Here is a 12,875-nt window from a genome sequence, read left to right on the forward strand (position 1 = left end):
ACTCATGCTCGCTCTCTCTCTCTCTCAAATAAATAAATAAAATCTTTTGGAAAAAAGAAAGAAGAAAGAAAGAAAGAAAGAAAGAAAGAAAGAAAGAAAGAAAGAAAGAAAGAAAGGCCAAAGGACCATGAAAAGGGGTGGTTAGCATAATCCAAAAATTTTTTGACAATACCTATCCTACTTGAGCCAAACACCAAGAAACAAAACTGCAACACTACCCATATCTGTCAGTATAGCTGAAAAATAATGTGGCAGTGAAAACTGGCCCTCCAATTCCCCCATCAGAGTTGTGCTGGTGATACCAAGTAGGGAACTGAACTCCCATTCCTATCGGGAAGTAGTAGTCATTATGAGACAAAGATATATCTGCTCTCATCACTATTATTAAATATAATACTGGAAGCCAAAGCCAGCACAAGAAAAGGAAATAAAAATCATTCAGACTGCACAGAAGAAGTAAAACTGACTCTATTTGAGGACGATATAATTACCTATGTAAAAAATTCCAAGAAATCTATAAAAAACTAGAACAAAAAAGTACTTTCAACAAGATTGCAAGACACCAAATCAACATATAAAAATCAATCATTTTTCTATATACTAGTAATAAATATGTGGAAACTAAAATTAAAAACAATGCCATTAAAAATCATTCCAAAAAATGGGGCACCTGGGTGGCTCAATGGGTTAAGCCTCTGCCTTTGGCTCGGGTCATCATCTCAGGGTCCTGAGATGGAGCCCCGCATCAGGCTCTCTGCTCAACGGGGAGCCTGCTCCCCCCCCCCTCTCTGCCTGCCTCTCTGCCTACTTGTGATCTCTGTCTGTAAAATAGATAAATAAAATCTTTAAAAAAAAATAATTCCAAAAAACGTGAAATACAAATCCATAAATATATCAAACCATGTATAGGATCTATATGATGAAAATTATAAAATGGTCATAAAAGAAATCAAACAAGATCTAAATAAATGGAGAGACATACCATGTTCATGAATTGAAAGACACAACAATCTATGACATGGAGCCAAACTCAACCCCTAACTAAGAAAGGTAATTAAGTATTAAAATACAGGTGAATATTATTCAAGAAATATTACTAAGAAAAGTAATTAAGTATTAAAATAGTTGAATATTATGAAATGTGTAAAAACATTCATCTCCTCAATAGACTATAGGAGATCCACATACTTAATCACCTTAATAGTTACATAACTTCAATATACACCAGAGATTTGCTAAAACTCAATTAACTTCTTAGTTTTTTTAGCAAAATAGAAATAGGATACTTTCCTAACACAGTAAAAAATATACATCTCAAACCAACAAGTAACCAAATGTTTAAAAATTAAATAGAATAGGCATTAACAATAAAAGTGGGTTTAAAATATAGATATGTCTTAATTTAAGATAAGTGGTGGCAGAGAATAGAAAAATAAGTACTCTACTTTCAAGTTCCCTAACTGAATCATTTTCATGGATGGGGAATTCATTCTGAGAACATAAATGGAATCCAAAAGAAAATCTTAACCCTTCATAAGAAAGCTGATATCAGCTTTAATGATAACAGCTTTGATATCAGCTGTTAATGTCTCTACATTAGGATTACATATACTAACCGAAAAAGTTGATTCTTCATTTTCAGGCTTCACAACTAATTTTTCTCTATTTTGAATGTCAAATCCATAGGTTTCCTCCAAAGTAGAAACAATCTGTGAGTGAATCAAAACAAGTTAAGTATTTTTATAGTTTAAAATTATATTAAATGTAAAAATACATTTAATCAAATATGTCAGGACTTTCTTAGAAGTAAGACTTATTTCTGCCAGTCCCATTTTTCATCTCACACCCCATCTCATATTACCATAAAGAAATTATGAGAAACGGTCCTCAACTCTACTCCCTAGGAATGGAGAGAGTCCCTACAACTTCTGTTTCTATGGTGACAGGCAAGTAAGAGACTATGAATAGGTGAAGCATCGACTCCACTTATCACCAAAGTACTCCTCAAAATCTGACTGACTCAACTTCCTTCTTTGAAGAGAACTGGGCAAAACAGAAATGGAAACCAGAGAGCAATAACCTTTTAAAGGAAATTCTCTGCGCTAATGCCTCAAACTTTGAGGAAATTTATATTTTGGAAATTTGACAAGCTATATTCTTTTTATATTTGTACTGCTCCTCATTGTTCTCATTTTGTATTTGGTTAATTCACAATTCAATTCTGGATCATTGTGCAAAGAACTCAGAGAAAAGGAAATTTTTTTCCCCAATACTAAGAGTTAAAGATTCTAAAGTGCTGAGAAGAATTAGCATAGCTGGATGAGACTCAGAAATGTCTATCATTAGAAAGATCTGCTTGCAAGGCTGGCATTGGACTGGAGTCTCAGCACTTGGATTTTAGCAGTGCTCCCATCATCTCTGATAACAGTGGCTCAATGTCCCTAACATTTTTGCACAAACAATATGGTTCATGCTAAACATCTGCTTTCCTTCAGGGAGTCTGGAATTTTTGTACGTGCTAGGCAAAGTATCTACATGAGCAACCCCAGTAAAACTCTGAACACTGAGTCTCTAATGAACTTCTCCAGTAGACATTTCATATATGTCAAATGTATTTGTTGTTGGGGGAATTGGGCACATCCTGTGTGACTTTAAAGGAAGAGGAACCTTGGACCTAGTTTCCTCCAGACTTCACACCATAAGCCTTTTCCTTTTGCTAATTTTGCTTTGTATCCTTTCACCATAATATATCTTAGCCATCAGTAGGGCTATATTTTGAGTTTAGTGCACCTTCCTAACAAATCACTAAGCCTGGCACTAGTCATGGGAACCCCAAACACAGGGACCAACAAGTGTCTTACCATCTTCAGATGTTTGGTAATTTTCCTGATCAATTCATCTTCTGCTATTAACTCCTTTGTTTTATTTGATGGAATGGGCAAAGCATACCTTACAATGGATTCCCCTGTTGGTGGAGATCCTAAGACCATTGGTTCAAGTTTATCACGTACAAATTTTGCACTACGTTTTTCCTTCGGTTTAGGTGACAATGGTAAATTAAATAGTCCTTTTTGGTAGGTGAATTCTGGAACATTTGCCCATTTCTTACTAGAGGCTAACAGATGTTGCGCTGGCTTCATTTCGTTATTTTACTTCACTTCCAAATGATAGATGAAAAAATTGTATTCTTTCCTGAGGATAAAACATTAAGATTTCAGATTTAAAATTATGGCAGGATTATCAATTGCCATGAAGATGGTGAGTCCCAAAATCAGCTCTACAGAATTAGAAAATGAAGAATAATATTCCTAACAACAATTACCAACAAAAATTTAAAAATAAGCAAACAAAAAAAAAACTGTAAGAAATCTTTATAGATGGTTGAAGGCTGATTTAGGTATGGGCATTTAGGATGGGACTGAACAGAAAGAGACAGTAGCAGGAATGAAAGAATTTCTTTAGAAAAGTTTAAAATTTTGTTCTTATCTTTCCCCCATTTTTTGAGGGAATAAATGCCCTTTATCATTATTTCTTTTGTTTAAAATTTTTTTTAATTTATTTATTTATTTATTTTCAGCGTAACAGTATTCATTGTTTTTGTACCACGCCCAGTGCTCCATGCAATCCGTGCCCTCTCTAATACCCACCACCTGGTACCCCAACCTCCCACACCTCACTGCTTCAAACCCCTCAGATTGTTCTTCAGAGTCCATAGTCTCTCATGGTTCACCTCCCCTTCCAATTTCCCCCAACTCCCTTCTCCTCACTCTCCTTGTCCTCCATGCTATTTGTTATGCTCCACAAATAAGTGAAACCATGTGATAATTGACTCTCTCTGCTTGACTTATTTCACTCAGCATAATCTCTTCCAGTCCCATCCATGTTGCTACAAAAATTGGGTATTCATTCTTTTTTTTTTTTAAAGATTTTATTTATTTATTTGACAGACAGAGATCACAAGTAGGCAGAGAGGCAGGTAGAGAGAGAGAGAGAGAAAGAGGGAAGCAGGCTTCCTGCGGAGCAGAGAGCCCGATGCGGGGCTCGATCCCAGGACCCTGAGATCATGACCCGAGCCGAAGGCAGCAGCCCAAACCACTGAGCCACCCAGGCGCCCCGTATTCATTCTTTCTGATGGAGGCATCATACTCCATAGTATATATGGACCACATCTTCCTTATCCATTCGTCCGTTGAAGGGCATCTTGGTTCTTTCCACAGTTTGACGACCATGGCCATTGCTGCTATAAACATTGGGGTACAGATGGCCCTTCTTTTCACTATATCTCTATCTTTGGGGCAGATACCCAGTAGTGTAATTGCAGGGTCATAGGGAAGCTCTGTTTTTAATTTCTTGAGGAATCTCCATACTGTTCTCCAAAGTGGCTGCACCAACTTGCATTCCCACCAACAGTGTAAAAGGGTTCCCCTTTCTCCACATCCCCAACACATAGCCTAGGCCCAGGGTATCCACAGAAAAATATCAAGATAGCACCAAAGTCAGGCTGAGAAAAAAGTACAGATTGGACAGGCCTTAGGTTTTCATTCTTCTACTCCTCTCTCCCTCCAAAGCTGATTAAAACTCATGACAATGCTTTCTCTGTTTAAAAAAAAAAAAAAACCTATATGCTTGACCATGGGAGTTGTCTCATAAACTTGACAAAATTAATATAGAATAGCATTTGGTCTCTATTGTCTGAAGCTCTCTACACTTAAATGTCTCATTGTTGTATGCTGAACTGTGTCCCTAAAAAATATTTTCAAGTTCTAATACCTAGCACCTGTGAATATGACCATATTTGAAAATACAGTCTTTGAAGATGTCACCCAGTTAAGACAAGGTCATACTAGATTACAATGAGCCCTACATCCAATGACTGGTGTCATTCTAAGAAAGCCACACAAGGGCACCTGCATGGTGCAGTTGGTCAAGCATCTGACTTTTGGTTTTGGCTCAGGTCCTGATCTCATGGTTATGAGATTGAGCCCCTTGTCAGGTTCTTCACTCAGCACTGAGTCTACAGGGAACTCTCTCCTTCTCCCTCTGACCCTCCCCCTGAAGTCAGGCGCGCTCTCTCTCACACACACACACACACACACATAAATAAATAAATAAATCTTAAAAAAAAAAAAAAAAGAAATCATGTAGAGACACCATAGATACACAGGGATAGAGGTCATGTAATGAAAGAGGCAGAGACTAGAGTAATGCAACTATAAGCTAGAATTTTAAAAAGTGCAAGCACCTTTGCTAGGAAGAAGCAAGGGAAATTCTTCCCTAGAACATTTAGAAGGAGCCTAGCACTGCAAACACCTTGATCTCAGACTCCTAGACTCCTCAACTGTGAGAATAAATTACAATTGTTTTAAGCCACTTACTTGGTGGTATTTTGTAATGGTAGACCTGGGAAACAAATACACACGTATAATTTCCCTAAACTTGATGGGAGGGTCATAGACTGGGGCCTGGCTTTTTTTTTTAATGACAATTTCATAATAGATTACCAGACAAGGGCAGCTGACACTCCCAAGAGCATATGAGCTCACAGGTGAAAATAACTTGGCACCTGAAAAATACAAGTTTTGCAAAAGAAAAACAACAAACTGGAGTGGGGAAAAAATTCCAGGGGCACCTGAATGGTTTAGTCAGAAGAACATGTAACTCTTGCTCTCAGGGTTGTAAGTTCCAGCCCCACATTGTATGTAGAGATTACTTAAATACATGTATACATACATACATACAAACTTATAGAGGAACCAAAGATACACAAACACATACACACAGAGAATATTAGCAATATAAAACAGGTACACAGGGTATTTTTTTTAAAGACCTGAGTAGAAATACTACAAATAAAAAATGTAAAAAACAACATAACTGGTCACAGAATAATAGGGTTGAAGAATAAATTAGGAAAATGGAAGATCCAATTGAGGTGTTCAGCCAGAAAGCAGCAGAAAAGGATAAAGAAATAGAAGTGAAAAATAAAATAAGAGATATGTAGAATAATATAAATGCTAAAAATCACATAATGGAAGATCCAGCGAGAAAGAAAATGTGGACAAGAAGAAATATTTGAAGAAATAATATAGATAAATCTCTCAGATTATTTCTCAGAAATACAAACTATTATAAGAACATACTATGAGCAACTCTACGCCAACAAATTTGACAATCTGGAAGAAATGGATGCATTCCTAGAGACATATAAACTACCACAGCTGAACCAGGAAGAAATAGAAAGCCTGAACAGACCCATAATCAGTAAGGAGATTGAAACAGTCATCAAAAAATCTCCAAACCAAAGCCCAGGGCCAGACAGCTTCCCAGGGGAATTCTACCAAACATTTAAAGAAGAACTAATTCCTATTCTCCTAAAACTGTTCCAAAAAATAGAAATGGAAGGAAAACGTCCAAACTCATGAGGCCAGCATCACCTTGATCCCAAAACCAGACAAGGATCCCATCAAAAAGGAGAACTACAGACCAATATCCTTGATGAACACAGATGCGAAAATTCTCACAAAAATACTAGCCAATATGATTCAACAGTACATTAAAAGGATTATTCACCACGACCAAGTTGGATTTATTCCAGGGCTGGTTCAACATCCTCAAATCAATCAATGTGATACATTAATAAAAGAAAGAACAAGAACCATATGATACTCTTTGATATGAACCATATCAAAACTCTTCAAAGTGTAGGGATAAAGGGCACATACCTCAATATTATCAAAGCCATCTATGAAAAACCCACCACAAATATCATTCTCAATGGAGAAAAACTGAAAGCTTTTCCGCTAAGGTCAGGAACACGGCAGGGATGTCCATTATCACCACTGCTATTCAACATAGTACTAGAAGTCCTAGCCTCAGCAATCAGACAACAAAAGGAAATTAAAGGCATCCAAATCGGCAAAGAAGAAGTCAAACTATCGCTCTTTGCAGATGATATGATACTTTATGTGGAAAACCCAAAAGACTCCACTCCAAAACTGCTAGAACTTATATAGGAATTCAGTAAAGTGTCAGGATATAAAATCAATGCACAGAAATCAGTTGCATTTCTCTACACCAACAACAAGACAGAAGAAAGAGAAATTAAGGAGTCAATCCCATTTACAATTGCACCCCAAACCATAAGATACCTAGGAACAAACCTAACCAAAGAGGCTAAGAATCTATCCTCAGAAAACTATAAAGTACTCATGAAAGAAATCGAGGAAGACACAAAGAAATGGAAAAATATTCCATGCTCCTGGATTGGAAGAACAAATATTGTGAAAATGTCTATGCTACCTAAAAACACTACACATTTTATGCAATTACTATCAAAATACCATCCATTTTTTTCAAAGAAATGGAACAAATAACCCTAAAATTTATATGGAACCAGAAAAGACCTTGAATAGCCAAAGGAATATTGAAAATGAAAGCCAAAGTTGGTGGCATCACAATTACAGACTTCAAGCTCTATTACAAAGCTGTCATCATCAAGACAGCATGGTACTGGCACAAAAACAGACAAATAGATCAATGGAACAGAATAGAGAGCCCGAACTCTCAACTATATGGTCAACTAATCTTAGACAAAGCAGGAAAGAATGTCCAATGGAAAAAGTACAGCCTCTTCAATAAATGGTGTTGGGAAAATTGGACAGCCACATGCAGAAAAATAAAATTGGACCATTTCCTTACACCACACACAAAAATAGACTCAAAATGGATGAAGGACCTCAATGTGAGAAAGGAATCCATCAAAATCATTGAGGAGAACACAGGCAGCAACCTCTTCGACCTCAGCCACAGCAACATCTTCCTAGAAACATCGCCAAAGGCAAGGGAAGCAAGGACAAAAATGAACTATTAGGATTTCATCAAGATCAAAATCTTTTGCACAGCAAAGGAAACAGTTAACAAAACCAAAAGATAACTAACAGAATGGGAGAAGATATTTGCAAATGACATATTAGATAAAGGGCTAGTGTCCAAAATCTATGAAGAATTTAGCAAACTCAACACCCAAAGAACTAATAATCCAATCAAGAAATGGGCAGAAGACATGAACAGACATTTCTGCAAAGAAGACATCCAGATGGCCAACAGACACATGAAAAAGTGCTCCACATCACTCGGCATCAGGGAAATACAAATCAAAACCACAATGAGATACCACCTCACACCATTCAGAATGGCTAAAATTAACAAGTCAGGAAACAACAGATGTTGGCGAAGATGCAGAGAAAGAAAAACTCTCCTACATTTCTGGTGGGAATGTAAGCTTATGCAGCCACTGTGGAAAACAATATGAAGGTTCCTCAAAAAGTTGAAAATAGAGCTACCCTATCACCCAGCAATTGCACTACTGGGTATTTACCCTAAAGATACAAACGTAGTGATCCAAAGGGGCACGTGCACCTGAATGTTTATAGCAGCAATGTCCACAATAGCCAAACTATGGAAAGAACCTAGATGTCCATCAACAGATGAATGGATAAAGAAGATGTGGTACGTATACACAACGGAATACTATGCAGCCATCAAAAGAAATGAAATCTTGCCATTTGCAACAACGTGGATGGAACTAGAGGGTATCGTGCTTAGCGAAATAAGTCAATCAGAGAAAGACAACTATCATGATCTCCCTGATATAAGGAAGATGCAACATGGGGGGTTAAGGGAGTAGGAGAAGAATGAAAGAAACAAGATGAGATTGGGAGGAAGACAAACCATAAGTGACCTTAATCTCACAAAACAAACTGAGGGCTCCTGGGGGGAGGGGGTTTGAGAGGGGGGGTGGGATGGACATTGGGGAGGGTATGTGCTATGGTGAGTGCTGTGAAGTGTGTAAGCCTGGTGATTCACAGACCTGTACCCCTGGGGATAAAAATACATTAGATGTTTATAAAAAATAAATTTAAAAATATTTAAAAAGAATTTCAACAAAATTCTATTGCCAACGGCATTCCATCTAAAGTGTCAGGTCTGAGAAAGAAGGGCCAGCAAACAACACTTAAGAATGAGTGACCAATGAGCCAGAAGGTAAAACCAAGAGGGGATATACTTAAAACACTGTGAGAAAAACTTACTTCTTGAGTGACGCTCTGCGTCAAATGCTGGTTAGGTAAGAGGAGAACTAAGAACCAACAGATTTAGCAACATGGAAGTAGGTTTTTTGTGAACTGAAGTACAGCAACAATTTCAAGAGTGATGGAGGCCAATGCCTGATTGATCTACGTTCTAGAAGAGAATTGTCAAGGAGGAAGTGGAGAAGTGCCCAGGTGGCTCAGTGGGTTAAGCCTCTGCCTTCGGTTGGGGTCATGATCCCAGTATGCTGGGATCAAGCCCTTCATTGAGCTCTCTGCTCAGCGAGGAACCTGCTTCCTCCTCTCTCCGCCTGCCTCTGCCTACTTGTGATTTCTGTCAAATAAATAAATAAAATCTTTAAAAAAAAAAAAAAAAGAGGAAGTGGAGACTGAATATGAATGTAAGCACTTGAGAAATTGTGCTACAAAAGGGAGTGAAATAAGGGCAAGAGGAAGACTTTTTTGATGAGAAAAGTAACGTGTTTGCATGCTGTCATAGGTTGAATTATGTCCTCTTCCCCAAAATACATTCAAGTCCTAACCTCAGAACCTGTGAATGTGACCTTTTTTTCCAAATAAGCCTCCAGACGCTAGAAAAGATACATGAACAAATTATCCCCCAGAGCCTCCAGTAGGAACCAATATTGCCAACACTTTTCAGCCTTCAGCCTCCAGAAGTCAGAGAATAAATTTCTGTTGTTTGCGGTACTTTTTTAGGCAACCCTAGGAAACTAATACATATGCCGATGGACATGACCCAATAGAAAGCAAAATGTGTTTACTGGTACAGAAGAAAACTGATGGGATGATACCCTGGAGTAAACTAGGGGAAATGGGTTTTGACGCACAAAGGCGCCCTTGCTCTTAAGGTAGGCACAGGCTTACATCCGTCTGTGGTAACAGGAAGGCAGGGACGCCGGCCACGCCAAGAAACTAATGAAGAAAAAGACGGGACAGTCACCAGGTGCTACAAAACCACCTCATCCGTGGATCCATCAAGTTCACATGCGTATACAAATAAAGGTTTAATGGAGTAAACGCCTCTATTTAGAAGAAAATATTCAAGGATTTTGCGCAGTCTCTTCATTTAACCCTCCTAACCAGGCTAGGGGGTGTACGTTGTATCACCACATACTTGCCCACCGCAGAGACGAACGTCTTCCCGTCCTCCTTCAAGGACTCGTTTCAAACCGTTTACGATGACATGGGGGTGGGGCGTACAGGATAGGAAAGTTCTGATTTGCCTTAGATTCCTCACCCACAGAGGCACAACTGCCGCTGAGAGAGAAAAGGTAAACGCTTTTGCTGGAAAACCCATCGAAAACTGTCACAATCCGACGGGGGAAGGGTCGCGCACGCCTCCGCTCCCCGCAGTCCGCGTACCTGCTCAGGCTGTGGGGAGCCAGGTTACTGGGTGGTCTTGCCTGGGCGAAGAGGGCTCTAAGGTGAAAGAGTTGGAAATTCTGAGCCTCCCAGACTTCCTGCAAGGCGGAAGCCTGCAAACCCTGCAGACTCCAGCCCCGCTGTTTGACAAACTAACATTTGGGCGGAGAGGCCGGGCGTCTGCGCCCTAGGGCTGCAGCAACGACCGGGGTCGAACGCAGACGCAAAGCCGCGCTGTGGGCAGTTGACGCAGCGTCTCCCTCGCCCCCCAGTCGCGCGCCCCCGCCGCGCGCCCCCTACCCCGCCGCGCGCGCCCCCGCCAGCGAGACCCGTGCAGCTAGCTCCAGGAGCCGGCGTTTGAGCTGAGTCTTTCCCGGAATTGAAAGCGAGAGGAATTTCAACACATGTGGAAGGCTGAAAAGTAGCCAGGTCCATCCAGACGGCGTCCTCTTTCTTGCTCCCCAGGGCTGTGTAACGCTGCACAAGTGAGATTCTTTTAGGCATCTGGCCTAAAGAAGTTAAAACACGTGCCTCTTCGGTGCTTTGAGACCTTGGGCTTCACCTGCAAAACCTGAGCCCCAGCCGCTCACCTGCCGCTGTCGAAAAGTTATTTTCAGCCCAGTGTTTTGGAGAGTCCTTTACCAGACTCGAAGTTCCCACGGAATTCTGCAGCAGCTTCGCGGTTTTAAAATTAAAACAGACTAAGAAGTTTACAACTGTTGAGCAACGCCCTCCCTCCCCCAAGTGGCATCTATAGCTCTCATAGTACACAGTTGACAGTGGCTTCAACATGGCGCCCCAGCTGCTGATATGCCTTAGGGTTCTTTCTTCAGATCTTTGGAAACCCTTGTTTTTTGGAAGGACTGCATAATGACAGTCCAATCTGTTCTGTTTGTTTATAATAACAGTTGGGTGGATTTTTCCATCCCATGAAACACCTGAATTACAGGTATGGGAATGTGTGTGAGAAAAACAACAAAAATTTTTGTAAAGTTTTGCACAGGAGGGGAAGAAGCTGGGGCCATTTGCTGTTATTCCCAATACGGAGAAGTAAGATTAAGAGAAGAGCAACCAAATTGTAGCCAAAGCCATCTGGCAGATGCCAATTCAGAAGTCAGTTAAATTCAGGGCACCTGAATGGTTGAGTCGGTTAAGGCTCCTCTTTCAGCTTAGGTCATGATCCCAGGGTTCTGGGAGCTCAATGGGGAGCTTGTTTCTCCTTCTGCTTGTCTTCTCTCTCTCTCTCTCTCTCTGACAAGTAAATAAAATCTTAGAAAAAAGAGTCTGTTAAATTCAAGGAATTTGCAATAGTTTGGGAGAGGTGGGTAAGATGTTGTCCTTGTGTGGAAGGGTCCAGGAGCTGTGCTAAAAGAAAAAGAATATTAATTATCTTCCCCTCCCCAGTAACTCCAATTGTTTAAGGTATTCCATCCCTAGGTGCTTAGGTTTTCTTACTATCCTTCTATTGCCACAAAATTAATATGCCTCATTCCTGTAACTATAACTTCTAATTGTCCTCCAGTCTCACCCAATTTTTTCATCTAGAAGAATCAGTTAGAAACAAGAGATCCACAGGGGTTTTGTATAAAGACCCATTATGTCCCCTTCTTCCTACCCATGTAGGCCAGTATGTGGGAGAGTACAGACCCAAAGCAGGGCAGTAAGACCCAGAATACTACACAGTGAATCTTCCATGATTTCCCATGGGATTTTCTCTGTTTCGAGGAACTTTCAGTAAGAGGGCCAGAGTGCCCTCATGGTCAGAAAAAGACCTCTTGTTTTTATGCCAGTACCATGCTGCCTTGGTGATCACAGCTTTGTAGTAAAGCTTGAAATCAGGTAACGTGATGCCGCCCGTTTTATTTTTGTTTTTCAACATTTCCTTAGTGATTCGGGGTCTCTTCTGATTCCATACATATTTTTGGATTATTTGCTCCAGCTCTTTGAAAAATACTGGTGGAATTTTGATCGGAATGGCATTAAAAGTATTGATTGCTCTAGGCAGTACAGACATTTTAGCAATGTTTATTCTTCCAATCCAAGAGCATGGAATGGTCTTCCATCTTTTTGTGTCTTCTTCAATTTCTTTCATGAGTATTCTGTAGTTCCTCGAGTACAGATCCTATACCTCTTTGGTTAGATTTATTCTCAGGTATCTTATGGTTCTTGGTGCTATACTAAATGGAATCGATTCTCTAACTTCCCTTTCTGTATTTTCATTGTTAGTGTATAAGAAAGCCACTAATTTCTGTACATTGACTTTGTATCCTACCACGTTGCTGAATTGCTGTATGAGTTCTAGTAGTTTGTAGGTGGAGTCTTTTGGGTTTTCCATATAAAGAATCATGTCATCTGTGAAGAGAGAGCGTTTGACTTCTTCATTGCCAATTTGGATACCTTTAATTT

At 39.7% G+C, this 12,875-nt stretch overlaps 1 protein-coding gene across 2 annotated transcripts in view; it reads right to left on the reverse strand.

Annotated features, from left to right (window-relative positions):
• The window catches only part of LOC116594226 (coiled-coil domain-containing protein 7-like), a 139,138-nt gene extending 128,417 nt beyond the window's left edge, over positions 1-10,721 (reverse strand). Inside the window, exons 1-4 of one of the 2 annotated variants that reach the window (XM_032349335.1) lie at positions 10,470-10,721; positions 9,944-10,019; positions 2,862-3,192; positions 1,617-1,709 (exon numbers count right to left, since the gene is read on the reverse strand). In XM_032349335.1, coding sequence (XP_032205226.1) covers positions 1,617-1,709; positions 2,862-3,140 — 372 coding nt within the window. In that variant the 5' untranslated portion in view covers positions 3,141-3,192; positions 9,944-10,019; positions 10,470-10,721. The remainder of the gene's footprint in view (positions 1-1,616; positions 1,710-2,861; positions 3,193-9,943; positions 10,020-10,469) is intronic. The other variant, XM_032349336.1, reaches the window with a different exon arrangement.
• Positions 10,722-12,875: the final 2,154 nt, after the last annotated feature.

The sequence above is a fragment of the Mustela erminea genome, chromosome 6 (genome assembly GCF_009829155.1).
Source record: "Mustela erminea isolate mMusErm1 chromosome 6, mMusErm1.Pri, whole genome shotgun sequence".
Lineage (NCBI taxonomy): Eukaryota > Metazoa > Chordata > Mammalia > Carnivora > Mustelidae > Mustela > Mustela erminea.